This window comes from Miniopterus natalensis, chromosome 6 (genome assembly GCF_054644295.1).
Source record: "Miniopterus natalensis isolate mMinNat1 chromosome 6, mMinNat1.hap1, whole genome shotgun sequence".
NCBI classification, from domain to species: domain Eukaryota; kingdom Metazoa; phylum Chordata; class Mammalia; order Chiroptera; family Miniopteridae; genus Miniopterus; species Miniopterus natalensis.
The window spans coordinates 44,022,580-44,035,201 of record NC_142086.1 but is presented as its reverse complement, the minus strand read 5'-3'; the positions used below and the strand labels follow the sequence as shown (position 1 = coordinate 44,035,201).

Sequence of the window (12,622 nt, the reverse complement as noted above, 5' to 3'; positions counted from 1 at the left end):
TTCTGCTCTAAAGCAATAACATCAATTTTGAGAAGAAAAAAAAAAGGTAATTATTCTTTAATACAATAGACAAATAGTTGAGGGGATTAATTTATTTAAAAAGAAATGTTACTTTATTGATAGTTGCATTTATTAGCAGGGATCATTAATCAGTAACCGGTGGAAGGAATCAGAGTGCTTTTTCTTGCCCATTTTTATTTTTAACTTTTAAATTTATCTTTATTGTTGAAAGGATTACAGATGTCCCCTGCCCCCCCCATTGATTCCCTCCTCCCCACTCACACCCCCTCTCCAGGCCTTCACCACTCTATTGTCTGTGTCTATGGGTTATGCATATATGCATATAAGTTCTTTGGTTAATTTTTTCCCACATACACTCCTTCCCTCTGAGAATCCTCCATCTGTTGCATGCTCCCACGTCTCTGGAACATGCAGCTAAAAGCCCGTCAGCTCATCTTCCTTGCATTTGTCAGCCTGGTAACCAGTAAGTGTCAAAGACTGCTGTTGTTGAGGAAGAGGTTTGAATATTTTTATGTGAATATAACTATCAGGACCTACCCGCACCTGAAAGAAAAAAAACAAAGAAAAAACAGGAGATTCATTTGCATGGATCTATGACAAGCGAGAATCTATAGACTTCTGAAGACCTCACTGTGATAGCTTTTTCGGAACAGCATTCCTAGACCAGCCTCCTTAGACCCTTGATTTTCATAAACCTGCCATCTTATTCCATGAGAGAAAAGGCAGGCTAAAAGCATGGCAAGAGGCATAGGTCCTAGGTGTGTTTTATTTTACTATAATCTAGGAACAAATGAGTTGCATTTCATTTTTAAAGATGCACAGAGCAAGAAAACAAGTGACAGTCTTTTGAGTGATCCTGACTTCCAAATTGGGACACTTTATTTGCCACATAATTTAAGAAGGGAGAAGAAATGCAGAATTGTCCTAGAAAATTTGAGATTTGTGGTTCTCATATCTATATTAGAATCTACTTTTAAAATGGCCACTGGTAGGACTGACCAGGGCCCAAGGGGTGGACAGTCTGTTCTCACTTCTAAAGTAAAGAGATATTGCTGGGAAGTTACTGGTATGAAGATTCAAATGGTAGTTTGGGCATGAATTCAGGACCTAGAAAGTCATGGTAAGAATTACCACTTTTGATCTTGGTTAAGACCATAAAAGTTTTGTCTTAGAATAATATTTATTGTGCTCTGATGTCCCTTCCTAACCTAATTTTAACAAATGCCACTTATCAAATGTTAAACATTGATAATGGGTCAGACACTATAATGAGCATTTTACATACATGAGTATATTTACTTCTTATTATGGGCCTGAAGAAAGGTGGATCAATGATGATTTTATACATGTGGAAGCAAAGCAGATTCAGGGAGATTAATTTTTCATAAATCTCTCAGCTAATAAATGACAGAGCCAAAATTCAAATCCAGGCTCCAACATTTATGTTCTTTTCACTCTACAGTGTAACTTTTTAAAAGCATTTGTTCTGTGCTTCAAACAGGGCACCAACCTTTGCATATATTATTAGAAGCAATAGTTAAGTATCAGACTCCCTGGGTTCTGCTTTTATAGTTGTGTGGCCTCTGTTAGTTACTTCACCTTCCCAGGGCTCAATTGTCTCATCAGTAACACAAGGAAAAAAAGCATACTTATCCAAGAGATTTGGTTGAGAGGATTAAATGAGATAATGTTACAATCCTAGATCTTAGAGCAGTGCCTGGTACATTCTACATGCTAAGTAAATTTTTGGTTCATTTATTCCACAATACCCTGCAAAGTAGGTTATTATCTGCTTTGTGCAAATAAGGGAATGAAGGCTGGAGAACATGAGGAGCTGCAGTCACACAGGTTTTGATAGTCAAACAAGTCAAACAAGGGTTCAAACCCAGGACCAAAACTTACAGTCCTTCCTTTTTACCACCTGCCTCTTCATGGGTACTTGAGAAAGACCAGAGAAGGTCACATCACCATCAAGACCTTAAATCTAGAGAGTGGCTCAGAGCAAAGGGATTAACAGCTAGACTGACAGGAAGTCTGAGGGAACTGGGCTCAGTGACTACAATCCAGTTGGAGAAATTTGATAGCAGAAGGAAGGAGCAGGAGGGAGGGAGAGAGCAGGGGGAGAAAAGAGATGGCAAGAGAAGACTGTGGTTAAGACTGAGCAGGTGATCTTAGGGAGGAAATTGTCAAGATAGTTTTCTGATGAGTTTTTTAAAGAAATACACAAGCTAATTAATATGTGAAAGTTATGCACTTAGATTAATTATATATTATTAATGATCCCAATTTTGGTGGAATGTTTCTTATTGAACAAAATCATTTTTTCATTGGAAAGCATTCTTTTGCAGCTGTGAAGAAAGCAGATTGCTTTCTGAGCACAGGGCAGGCTCTCATTCATGTGCACCTCCCCCCCCCCCCCCCCCAGCCTGGCATATTTCAGGAGCTCAGATTTGGTGAACTGGGCTGATCCACTTACATAACCCAGTATTGTGATTTTCTCATGCTGAGCTGCTTAGCACCACTTATTTTCTTTGCTAAAAACATTTTTTAAAAATTATATATCTTAAGTAATTAATTGTTTGTTAAAGAGAAATAAGCCAGACTATGCCCCATTCAAATAATTTAGTAAAGATCTAGTAAGTGCATTTGAATGCCCGCTGTTATTATTTATTAAATCAGGATTATCATTTTCTCAATACAAAAGGACAAAATAGCTCCCAAGTATCTGTGGTTGACTTGAACTAGTTCCCTCTCAGTAAATACACACGTTTTTTTCTTCAGTTGGAACTGGATCAATACATCATTTAATTTTTAGATATTGATATAAAATTAATTTAAAAAGATTTTTAATATTCCAGTGCTTTAAACTATACCTTCAGTTCCACAGTTGAATCTATTTATTTGAGTTGCAAAAATTATTTAAATTATATTAATCCAAATGCAAAAAGGGAAAGAGTGGTTTAAATTATCTTCCCAGCTAATGATTCAAGTCATTCCTTAGATCCACTTTAGTGAGGTGTGTAGAATCACGATGCTTTGAGGCAGAATAAGCTTCAAGAGAGCATTTGGTTTTGCCCTGGTTGGGTGGCTCAGTTGATAAGGACATTATCCTGGACACCAAAAGGTTGCCAGTTCAATTCCTGGTCAGGGCACATACCCAGGTTGTAGGTTCCATCTCTGGTTAGGGTGCATACAGGAGGCAACTGATCAATGTTTCTCTCTCGCTCCCATCCTCTCTCTCTGAAAATCAATAAAGACATATCCTCGGGTGAAGATTAAAAATAAAAATAAAATAATAGATAGCATCTGGTCAAGCCCAGGTCTTCAGGCTCCCACTTCACATATTAAGCAGCTGTAACTACAAGCTAGACATGATCTGAACTTTTATGAAACCTTTTTCTCTACAATTTCTGGAAATCAGATTAAGAATCAATATAAGGAGGCTTTCTAAATTAATAAGAAAAAGATGAAGGAAAAATTCTAACAGATGCCAGAATACTTTTTTATGGGGCCATTATGTGTGGTTTTTTTCAGTATGGTTCCAAACAATTATTTTTGAAATTTTCTAACCTGTAATAAAACATATAATAAAATCTTTAAAAAAGAAAAAGAAAAAGATGATATAAAAATATACCGTCATCTATTAAATTTGATAGTTTACTACTTGGGAAGTATGCTATGTAGGCATCTTGATTTAGGACAAAGAGAAGGAACAGATTATAGGATAGAGGTGACAGGGAACATCACATAAAGTGAGAAATACAATGTCTTTTGGTGCCAAAATAGATACTGAGCTCTAACCTTGATGTAGTAATTTATTCCAGCAACCACTTGGGTTTTGTATTCTACAGCTTCAAATTCTTCGTAAGTCTCATTTGTTTTTTCTTCCAGCTGTGGCTTCACCTTAAGAAAAGAAGAAACAAATGATCAAAAATAAATTTGATTCCATTTATGTGGTTTACACACCTAGGACCTCATGTTCCTAAATGATGATACTGAGAAATATGAGCTATTTTCGTATTTCCAAGAAAAGAAAACGCCTACTTTAATAACATTACATGAGCTAACTAAAAGGTCAAATTTTGTTGCTTTAGGTGGTATTTACATCATCAGTGTGGTGATATGGTAATATGACAATGTGGTAATTTTTGACTGGCAAAGCTCTAATAATTATATATGTCTTTGATTAATAAAAAAGGGAGAGCAATAATTACTATTTCATTAAGAATTAAAAGAATAATTCCTGATTCAAAATTGCAAAAATAGCATCGTATATCTCAAGATCCTTCATTTAATCCCATCTGCAAGTCCCTTTGCCATGTACGGTCACATATTTACAGGACTCAGGAATCGGGATGGCCATCATTCTGTCTACCAAAGAGGAATATAGCTTAGATCCCAGAATTTCTGAACCAAGGATGAGAAGGGAGCAAGAGAGTCTCAAATTCAGTATGTAAACTTGTATTGAATCCGCGTTGTCAGTGTGGGTCCTTCATTCCTGCTCCCAGCTGGGCCTCCCGTGTTAACACCCAGCGTGGCCTCTCCGGCTCAGTCTGTGCTAAGAGCGAAGCTCCAGCCTCTGCCAGGATGAGGAAAGGAAACAGCTTGTCTTGCAGGGTGGACAGTGAGGAGGAAGGCTCGGGGCAGCCTCACTGCTCCTCATACAGATCTCCCACCAACCGTCCTGGGTTTAGCCCCACGCCTCACTGTCCTCTCCATCAGTTTCTGGTGTTGCTCCCGCTTGAGGTATTTGGGGGTGTCCACAGCGTGAGCCTGCTTGCTTCTGGCTCAGACAGTCCCCTCGGTGGCCTAGGCTCTGGCTAGATGCCTCAGTCATTTCCCAATGTTCACCTGTTTTCCATCTTCCAAAGTTTGTCGGAATCTCTAAGGGGGGCTTTGCCTATCTCCTGTTGTCTTTATATTTGTGTGTCTGTGCTCCTTCCCCTCCAACCCTTTTCTATTATTTAGAGGGAAAAGGGAAATAAATGTGTGTTACTGCCTCTTGTTTGTTGGGCAGCTGCCTCCCTGGCCCTCGCTGGAGCATTTTTGTGCGCATGTGCAGCTCCAGGCGGGCCTCCGGTGCATCTGGGGTTCTCTTGGGGCCGGCAAGCCCTGCCCAGCAGGATTCTGAATGTTTTGCAGCCTTTTCTATCGGCGCCTCAGTTTGGGTGCCAGAGCTGCTTTCAAACATGAAGACATTTGCAGACTAGGCGTCCCCAGAACACTTTGGAGGGGCAAACCCTTCATGGACTACCTACCACCTGTTTCTCCTGTAACCTTGAGATGGAAAAATGAAGCGCCAAGTAGAGAAAGGAAGGAGACAAATCGTGAGAGAAAATCAGAAACGGGGAGAGGCAGTGCGCAGGGCAGAGAGGAGAAGAGCGGACACGGGCGGAGAGAGGAGTCAGCAGGGAAAGGGGTTGCTGTCCCATTGCAGTCAGCACTGCACACCAGACAAGTTAGAAAGAGTTGAAAAGGGTTAATCTCCATACAAAACCCCAAATTATCTATTTAAACCTCTTTTACAAACAAGGAACCTGAGGCTGTAAAGAGAATATGACTGCTTAAGGCTGATACATTACTAATTATAGTAATTTAAAGAATTAAGTTTCTCTCCTGATAACTTAAGTGTCTGATTTATCTGTTGCAGTTATCTGTGAGCCTTCTGGTTTCCAGTCTTTTGGTCACGTTTTTACCATACATCAGAAGTTTTTATTTCTATCTCTCCAATCTAATCTGCAGCCTTTCCATTGTATTGATGCAGTCTGCGAGTCCAGAATTTTCATGAGAGAGCTGATTGCAGTGGTCCTGGTTTGTTTCGGTAAGTGCACCTACCAGAGTGTGCACCCTGATTCCACTCAGCCCCCGAGAATCTGGGGGGCATTGGTTCCAAGACCCCCTGCAGATACCCACAGATGCTCAAGTCCCTTATAGACAATGACATAGTACAGTATTTATACAGAGCCTGTGTTTGCATATAGGCTACAGTGTACTTCATTTGTGTGTTTTTGGCAGAGCTTGGTGTATGGCAAGTCCATTTTGCTTTTTGGACCTTTCTGGGATTCTTTCCCCAAAATATTTTTGATCCTTGGTTGGTTGAATTTGCAGATGTGAAGCTTGTGGATACGGAGGACCTACTTACTTATTACCTGTAGCCTTGCTCCCCCTTTCCAGGAAAATAGATTTGTGTTGTTCTAATGTTGGATGCTAGGAACCTGGGGTGAAGAGATTGAAGCTGAGGAGCAGGAGAAGGGGCAGAGTAGGAAGAAGCTCCTCAGTGAAACCTTGATTTTTCAGAAAGCAGCTTGGTGTTGAAAGGCCCCCCAGAATGGGTGCTAAGAGGGCGAATGTCAGCTGGGAGCGGTGGTCAGGAGCCTGGTGGAAAACTGAGCTGAACACAGGTGGTGTTCACTGTCCTCAGCCTGCCACGCGTGGTGGTGGCTGAGGTGCTGGCACAAACAGTGTAGGCGTATCGCTTGGGCCCCAGCCAGGGGAAGGGTGCCACCAGGGGGCACCTGGTAAAATGCATTTACCCCAGAGCTATTCAAGCATTACTGCTGCAGAGCATGGATCTTGGTGAATTGTTTCTCTGGAATCTGAGGATTCCAGCCACGTGGCACCCAACACCCAGGAGTTTACTTTGTAATTGTTCTGCAGAATCGTTTGGACTATGCTTAATTTAGGAAAGAATGGATCGAAAGGTAACAGTGGCAACATGGACAGGCCATGTTTTGGGAAGTTTTACAGGGTAAGGGAGGAGAGTTCGGGGAGCAGCATGAAAGTGCAATAGGGCTGCTTAGAGGTGACTCGTGGACATTTGTTGTCTGATTATGTTTTGAGGGAAGGGGGGAAGTAAGGGCAAGGCACCTGGTACTCCAGAAGTGATGGCCCCTGGCTCAAGAGAGGAAGGGCTGGCTTTAGAAAGGAGAACAGAGTCTTAGACTGGAGGGAGGGATGAGATCAGCAGCGGGTAAGTAACCTGGGGCGTTCTGACGCGGGATGACTGCAGTCTTCTAGGAGAGGAACCCAGGCACCCGCTGGAGGGGCCACGGCCACGGGAGGGACTGAGGAGACACAAGGCTCAGCTCCATCTCTGTGCGGTTTCTAGGAAAGGACCAACAGGATATGACAAAGAGGAGGCTCTGGCAGCCCCAGGGGTCTGTAGCGGTTGTTTGTTGGCATGAATTCATAGATTTATGACGGGTTAGTTTTCTGTGGTTTTGCATCTTCTTTGAGCAAAGTTTCCTGAACCTGGAGCAGAAGCTGAGAAGGAGGTGGTGGCCGTGGGAGTGGTAGGATGCCAGAACTCGCGGGGTCATGGAAATCAGGGGTGGAGGAGAAGATGGAATCACCCACTGTAGGTCCAGGCTGGATGATTGATCCAGTGAGCCTACGTTTGTTCCGATGCAGATGGGAGGCTGAGTGCCTGAGGGATTCTGGTGTGGCTGAACGGCAGGTTCTCTGGGTGTGGGACAGTGGGAGAGGTGACTGATGAGGAGGCTATAGTCAGAGAGTGGAGCACAAAGTTGTGGGTGAGTGAGGGCCATGACATGCTAAGCCCCGGTGTGTGTCCATATGGCATGCAAATGGAGTGTTTGTGTGGTGTCCTGGCAGACGAAAATTGTGATGTGTGTGTATGCCAAGAGTGGTGCTCAGTAATCAGGTTTGATGTGTGTATGTGTGTGTGTGTGTGTGTTGGTGTGTGTGTTTTATGTGTATGTACCTGTGCATGTGTAATAATAGCTCTTATTTCTAAAAATAATTATTTAACATTTCTTTCCTGCCCATAAACATTGTCGGAATTCTCAATTTTTTTTCTTTTTTCTTTTAACATATACTATAAGATAATGGATCAGCAATAATGGCCTAGAAGCTGTTGTTAGTAGGGTCATTCATTAGGTTCTTAATTACATATACAAAGTGGGGCAAAAGTAGGTTTACAGTTGTTTGTATACAAAATACAGTAGTTAGTACATAAATAATAATACAAGAATAAACCCTGTGTCTTTCGTACTCACAGCTGTAAACCTCCTTCTGCCCCACCCTGTATTATGGCTTTTCATGGGTGTGGCATGTATGGCTCTTTATTTCCATGGGTGTATCTCTTATCTTCAACCTATTTTGTGAATTTCCTTGAGGGCAGGGACTACTTTTATATCTTTTATATCCCTTCACACCCTATAGAAATTCACACAGTACTTTGTACATAATCAATGTTTTCTGAATGAAGAGACTAGGTTTTTATTGTGACAACTTGTTTCCCAAAATAGGAAAGAGGATAGGAGAGGGGCACAGCCAAGATGCCCAGCTAATACAAAGAATCTTGGAAGAGGAGGCTACTTTCGGGTGCACTCTGGCCCCAAGTACCCTTAGCATTCTTTAGTAATGATTCTACAATTACCACCCAGTCCTGTTATCTTCAGAATGGGCAAACTCTTTTCTTCTGCCTTCAAAAATGTTTGTCTTCTGAATCCCAAGCCCTTTGTTTGATCTTCTTTTTCTGACCTCATCCAACATCCCTCTTTCATTTTGATGTCAAATGCCTTGAATATGCAGTTATCATTTTTTATGTTCTCCGCCCTCTATGAGATGACTTCCCCCTCCTTTCCCTCCGTCCCCAACGAGGTTCTTCCCTCAGTTGGCTTTCTGCTAAGAAGCTCTCCAACAACAACAGGAAAAGCCGATAAACTTCAGCTCCTCCAAGAACACCTGCATTTTAATGGGTAATTTTCCAAATAGAAATACATTTTAAAAAATCAAAGGAGCCCGGCCGGGCATGGCTCAGCGGTGGAGCGTCGACCTGGGATCCAGGCGATCCGGATTCGATTCCCAGTCAGGGCACATGCCTGGGTTGTGGGCTCGATCAATGACTCTCTCATCATTGATGTTTCTATCTCCCTCTCCTTTCCTCTCTCTGAAATCAATAAATATATATATTTTTAAAAAATCAAAGGAATAAATCTATAAGGTAAATGACAGGTAGTGGTGGTTGTCTTTGGGATTCACTCGGATCATACTAGGTATGTGATTACCAACACCTACTCATTTGCCTGGCCCTGCCTGGGGACCTAACTGATTCTATAATCTTGGAGAAGGTGTTGGTTAAATTTCCTCACTTAAAAGTGGTTATAGTAATACCTGTCTCTTGGGGTTGTTTGTAGAAGAACAAATGGTATAATTTGTGTGAAGGTGCTTCCTAAACTATAAAGTGCTTCCAAATGGACTATTGCCTTATCTTCCCTAAGGCTCTCTCCTGTAAGAGAGGGAAGATAAATGACAACTGGGAGTGTGACCCCGGAGCAGCTGAACTACCACACAGTAATTATTCACCTGAAAGTAAAGGGGCTTGACAAGCAACCTCTAATGTCTTTCCTGGTCCAAAACCTATGATTATAAAAAAGTACTTGATTGAACATTGTTTTATATGTTCCAGATATCTTGATTTCCCTAAATGGACTGGAAACTCCTTGAAGGCAGGAGCCATATCTTATAGCCTTGTATCTTCTTTAATATTTAATACAGTGCCGACACCTAAGAGATATTCAAGAATAGATTCACTGATATCCATTTCCCATATTGATTTAAATCCGAGGCCTGCTGCTTGCACAGAGAAGGTAAATTTGCCACGCAGTATCTCCCCAGGGTATTTCCCTCACCCCACACACTTCTCTGCGTTCCTGCCGCTGTCTGGTGGGAAAGGCAGGAGGTCAAAAATCTGGAGATAGGCTAGCTTCTTGACTAGGTGGTTATTACCATCTTTGAATCTCAGTTTCATTATCTGAAAAATGGGCATGATGCCTTTCCTCCCTGCCCCAGGAGTTATAAAGATCAAATGAGAGGTTGAATGGAGGGCAAAGCTTTTAAAACTGCAAAGCACCTTTCTGGGATGATGTAGCTACTATAAACACCTCTCTCTCATTCTAAGTCTCTGACAGGATTTGAGCCTGAGATACACAGCAAGAAAAACACTTTCAAATAAATTTTATCATTTAAGATGTGGCTCAAAGATGGGTGTTATTAACAATGCAAGGCCTTTTGATAGCTTTTTATTTAAGAAGAAAAATTCTTGCTAATCAAGACAGGTTTTTAAAGATCGTTAAAATTAAAATTTTCCACCCTGCACCAAACTAGCATTGCAGGAAATGTGAAAGGGACTGCTGTAATAATAAGAAGAAATAGAGAGAGAAACATAGGCATAAAGAATTAAAATGGCAATAAATAAGGACCTGTCAATAATAACCTTAAGGGCTTTAAGGGAGAGACCAACAGCAATACATTCATAGTTGTGGACTTTAACACCCCAATGACTTCACTGGATAGATCTTTCAGACAAAAAGTGAACACAGAAACAGTGACTAAATGGCACACAAGATCAAATGGATTTAATTGATATTTACAGAACATTTCACCCCAAAGCTGCAGAATATACGTTCCTCTAAAGTGCACATGGGTCATGTTCAAAGACAGACCATATCTTAGGACACAAAACCAGTCTCTACAAGTTCAAGAAGACTGAAATCATATCAAGCATCTCACATCACAAGGGCATGAAATTAGAAATCAGCTACAGTAAAAACACTCAAAACCATTCAAACACATGGAGGCTAAATAACATGTTATTAAACAGTGAGTGGGTTACCAATAAGATTGAGAAAGAAATAAAAAACCTCCTGGAAACAAATGAAAATGAACACACAACCACCCAAAATCTATGGGACACAGTGAAAGCAGTCCTAAGAGGGAAGTTCATAGCACTACAGGCCTACCTCAAAAAACAAGAAAAATTTTTAGTAAACTATCTAACCCTACAACTTAAAGAATTAGAAAGCTCCCCTCTGAAGCCATCTGGACCAGGGCCTCTGTTCGCTGGGAGTTTTTTTATTGCTGCTTCAACTTTATCAGATGTTATTGCCCTATTCAGGTTTTCTGATTCTTCCTGACTCAGTTTTACATGATCTCACTCATATGTGGAATCTAATAAACAAAATAAACTGAGGAACAAAATAGATCCAGAGATATAGAAGCATGGAACAGACTGAGGGACCTCAGTGGGAAGACGGGGGTGGGGTGAGTGGCGAGAGATTAATCAAAGAACTGATATGCATATATGCATAATCCATGGACACAGATAATAGTGTGGGGAAGGCCTGGGGGGGGGGGGTGTGGGGTGGAAGGAGTCAATGGGGAAAACAGGAGGAATATCTGTAATACTTTCAACAATAAGGGTAAATTTAAAAAAGTAATTTTCCACTCTGGCTGGTGTGGCTCAGTGGTTGGAGCATCAGCCCGTGCACAGGAGGGTCTCAGGTTTGATTCTTGGTAAAAAGGCGCTTACTTGGGTTGCAGGTTCAGTCCCCTGCCCTGGCTGGGGCATGTTCGGGAGGCAACCAGGGCCCTAACATAGAGGATCCCGTCTCTTCCATTTACACAGGATACTGATCTTGTTTGCCAAACAGTGTCGTAGAACGAAGTTTCAGAGAGAAAAAGGAAGAAGGAACGATACAAGAAAATAGAAAATGATACAAGCCTAAAATAGTAATTTATATATTTCTCTTTTCATAAAATATGCAATAGAATAAATGTTATTATATGGATGACAGCTAATCAAACAACATTTAAAAAGTTGTATCAACTTGCTAAAAAACATTCAGAGTTGTATTTTCATCATAATGAATTTTGGAATCACCATAGACAATCCTACTTTTCTACTGAATAATCTTCTTCTAAATACAAAAATTCTCCTTCTAAATAGGAAATTCTAAAAACCTAAATCATCTTCTAAACACTAAAGGCCTAAAACATTTTTCTACTTGGCCAAGTTTGTAGGAAGTTTGTAAGTGGACTGCCTTTACAATGTTGTTCTTCATTAACCCATTTAAAAAAATTTCCCTGCAGTGCGTTTGAAGTCGTTTGTCAAATTGTTAACAACTTCAGACTTTAATTACATGTTGGCTCCACTTGGTGAGATTAGAAAAGTTTCATCAGAAACTGAGTTAAGAATCCTAGAATCATACATTGTCAAAGCTTTAGAGATGATCCAATACAAAGTCTTCTTTTACAAGTGGGAAAACTGAGGCTCAGAGAAGGGATGTGACTTCCTCAAGGCCACTTTCACAGTTGGGATTATTAGAGGTTTCATCTAAAAATACTTTTAGTTCTAAGAAAGCCTGAACAAAACTACACATTTCCCAGTGTGCTGGTTTTCATGTTCACCCACATCACTCAGGGCCAACCTAGGAACCAAGATTTTGGATCAAACCCTTCCATGGGGTGCATCAACTCACCTCATTAGCAATCTCCTGAATTTCTGGAGTGGCAGGTTTGGCTTTAGTTAAACCTCCAGGCATCATTTTGGCTACCTGTGTCTTTGCTGGGCAGGAGACTGGAACTGAAGTGATCAGGTAAGCGTGGAGACTCCTGTTTTTAAAGAGGGTGTTGGTGTGTTGCTCACAAGCTCCGCCTTCAGAATGTTTTATTTTTCTTAAAGAGCAAAAGGCACAAGAAAAATGAGTATGTCTTGAGACAAATCTTCCTGCTTCCTCAACAGAATAGCGAACAAGAATTTGGAGTTAGGAGGGGCTGAGGGTAAGTGGGCGTGCCC

At 41.1% G+C, this 12,622-nt stretch overlaps 1 protein-coding gene across 1 annotated transcript; it reads right to left on the bottom strand.

Annotated features, from left to right (window-relative positions):
* Positions 1-435: 435 nt before the first annotated feature.
* On the bottom strand, positions 436-12,371 carry CSTA (cystatin A). The gene is made up of 3 exons (XM_016200155.2): positions 12,306-12,371; positions 3,823-3,924; positions 436-564 (listed from the first exon to the last, which is right to left on the bottom strand). The coding sequence occupies exons 1-3, from the start codon at positions 12,369-12,371 to the stop codon at positions 436-438; spliced, it is 297 nt and encodes a 98-aa protein (XP_016055641.2).
* Between the last annotated feature and the right edge of the window lie 251 nt (positions 12,372-12,622).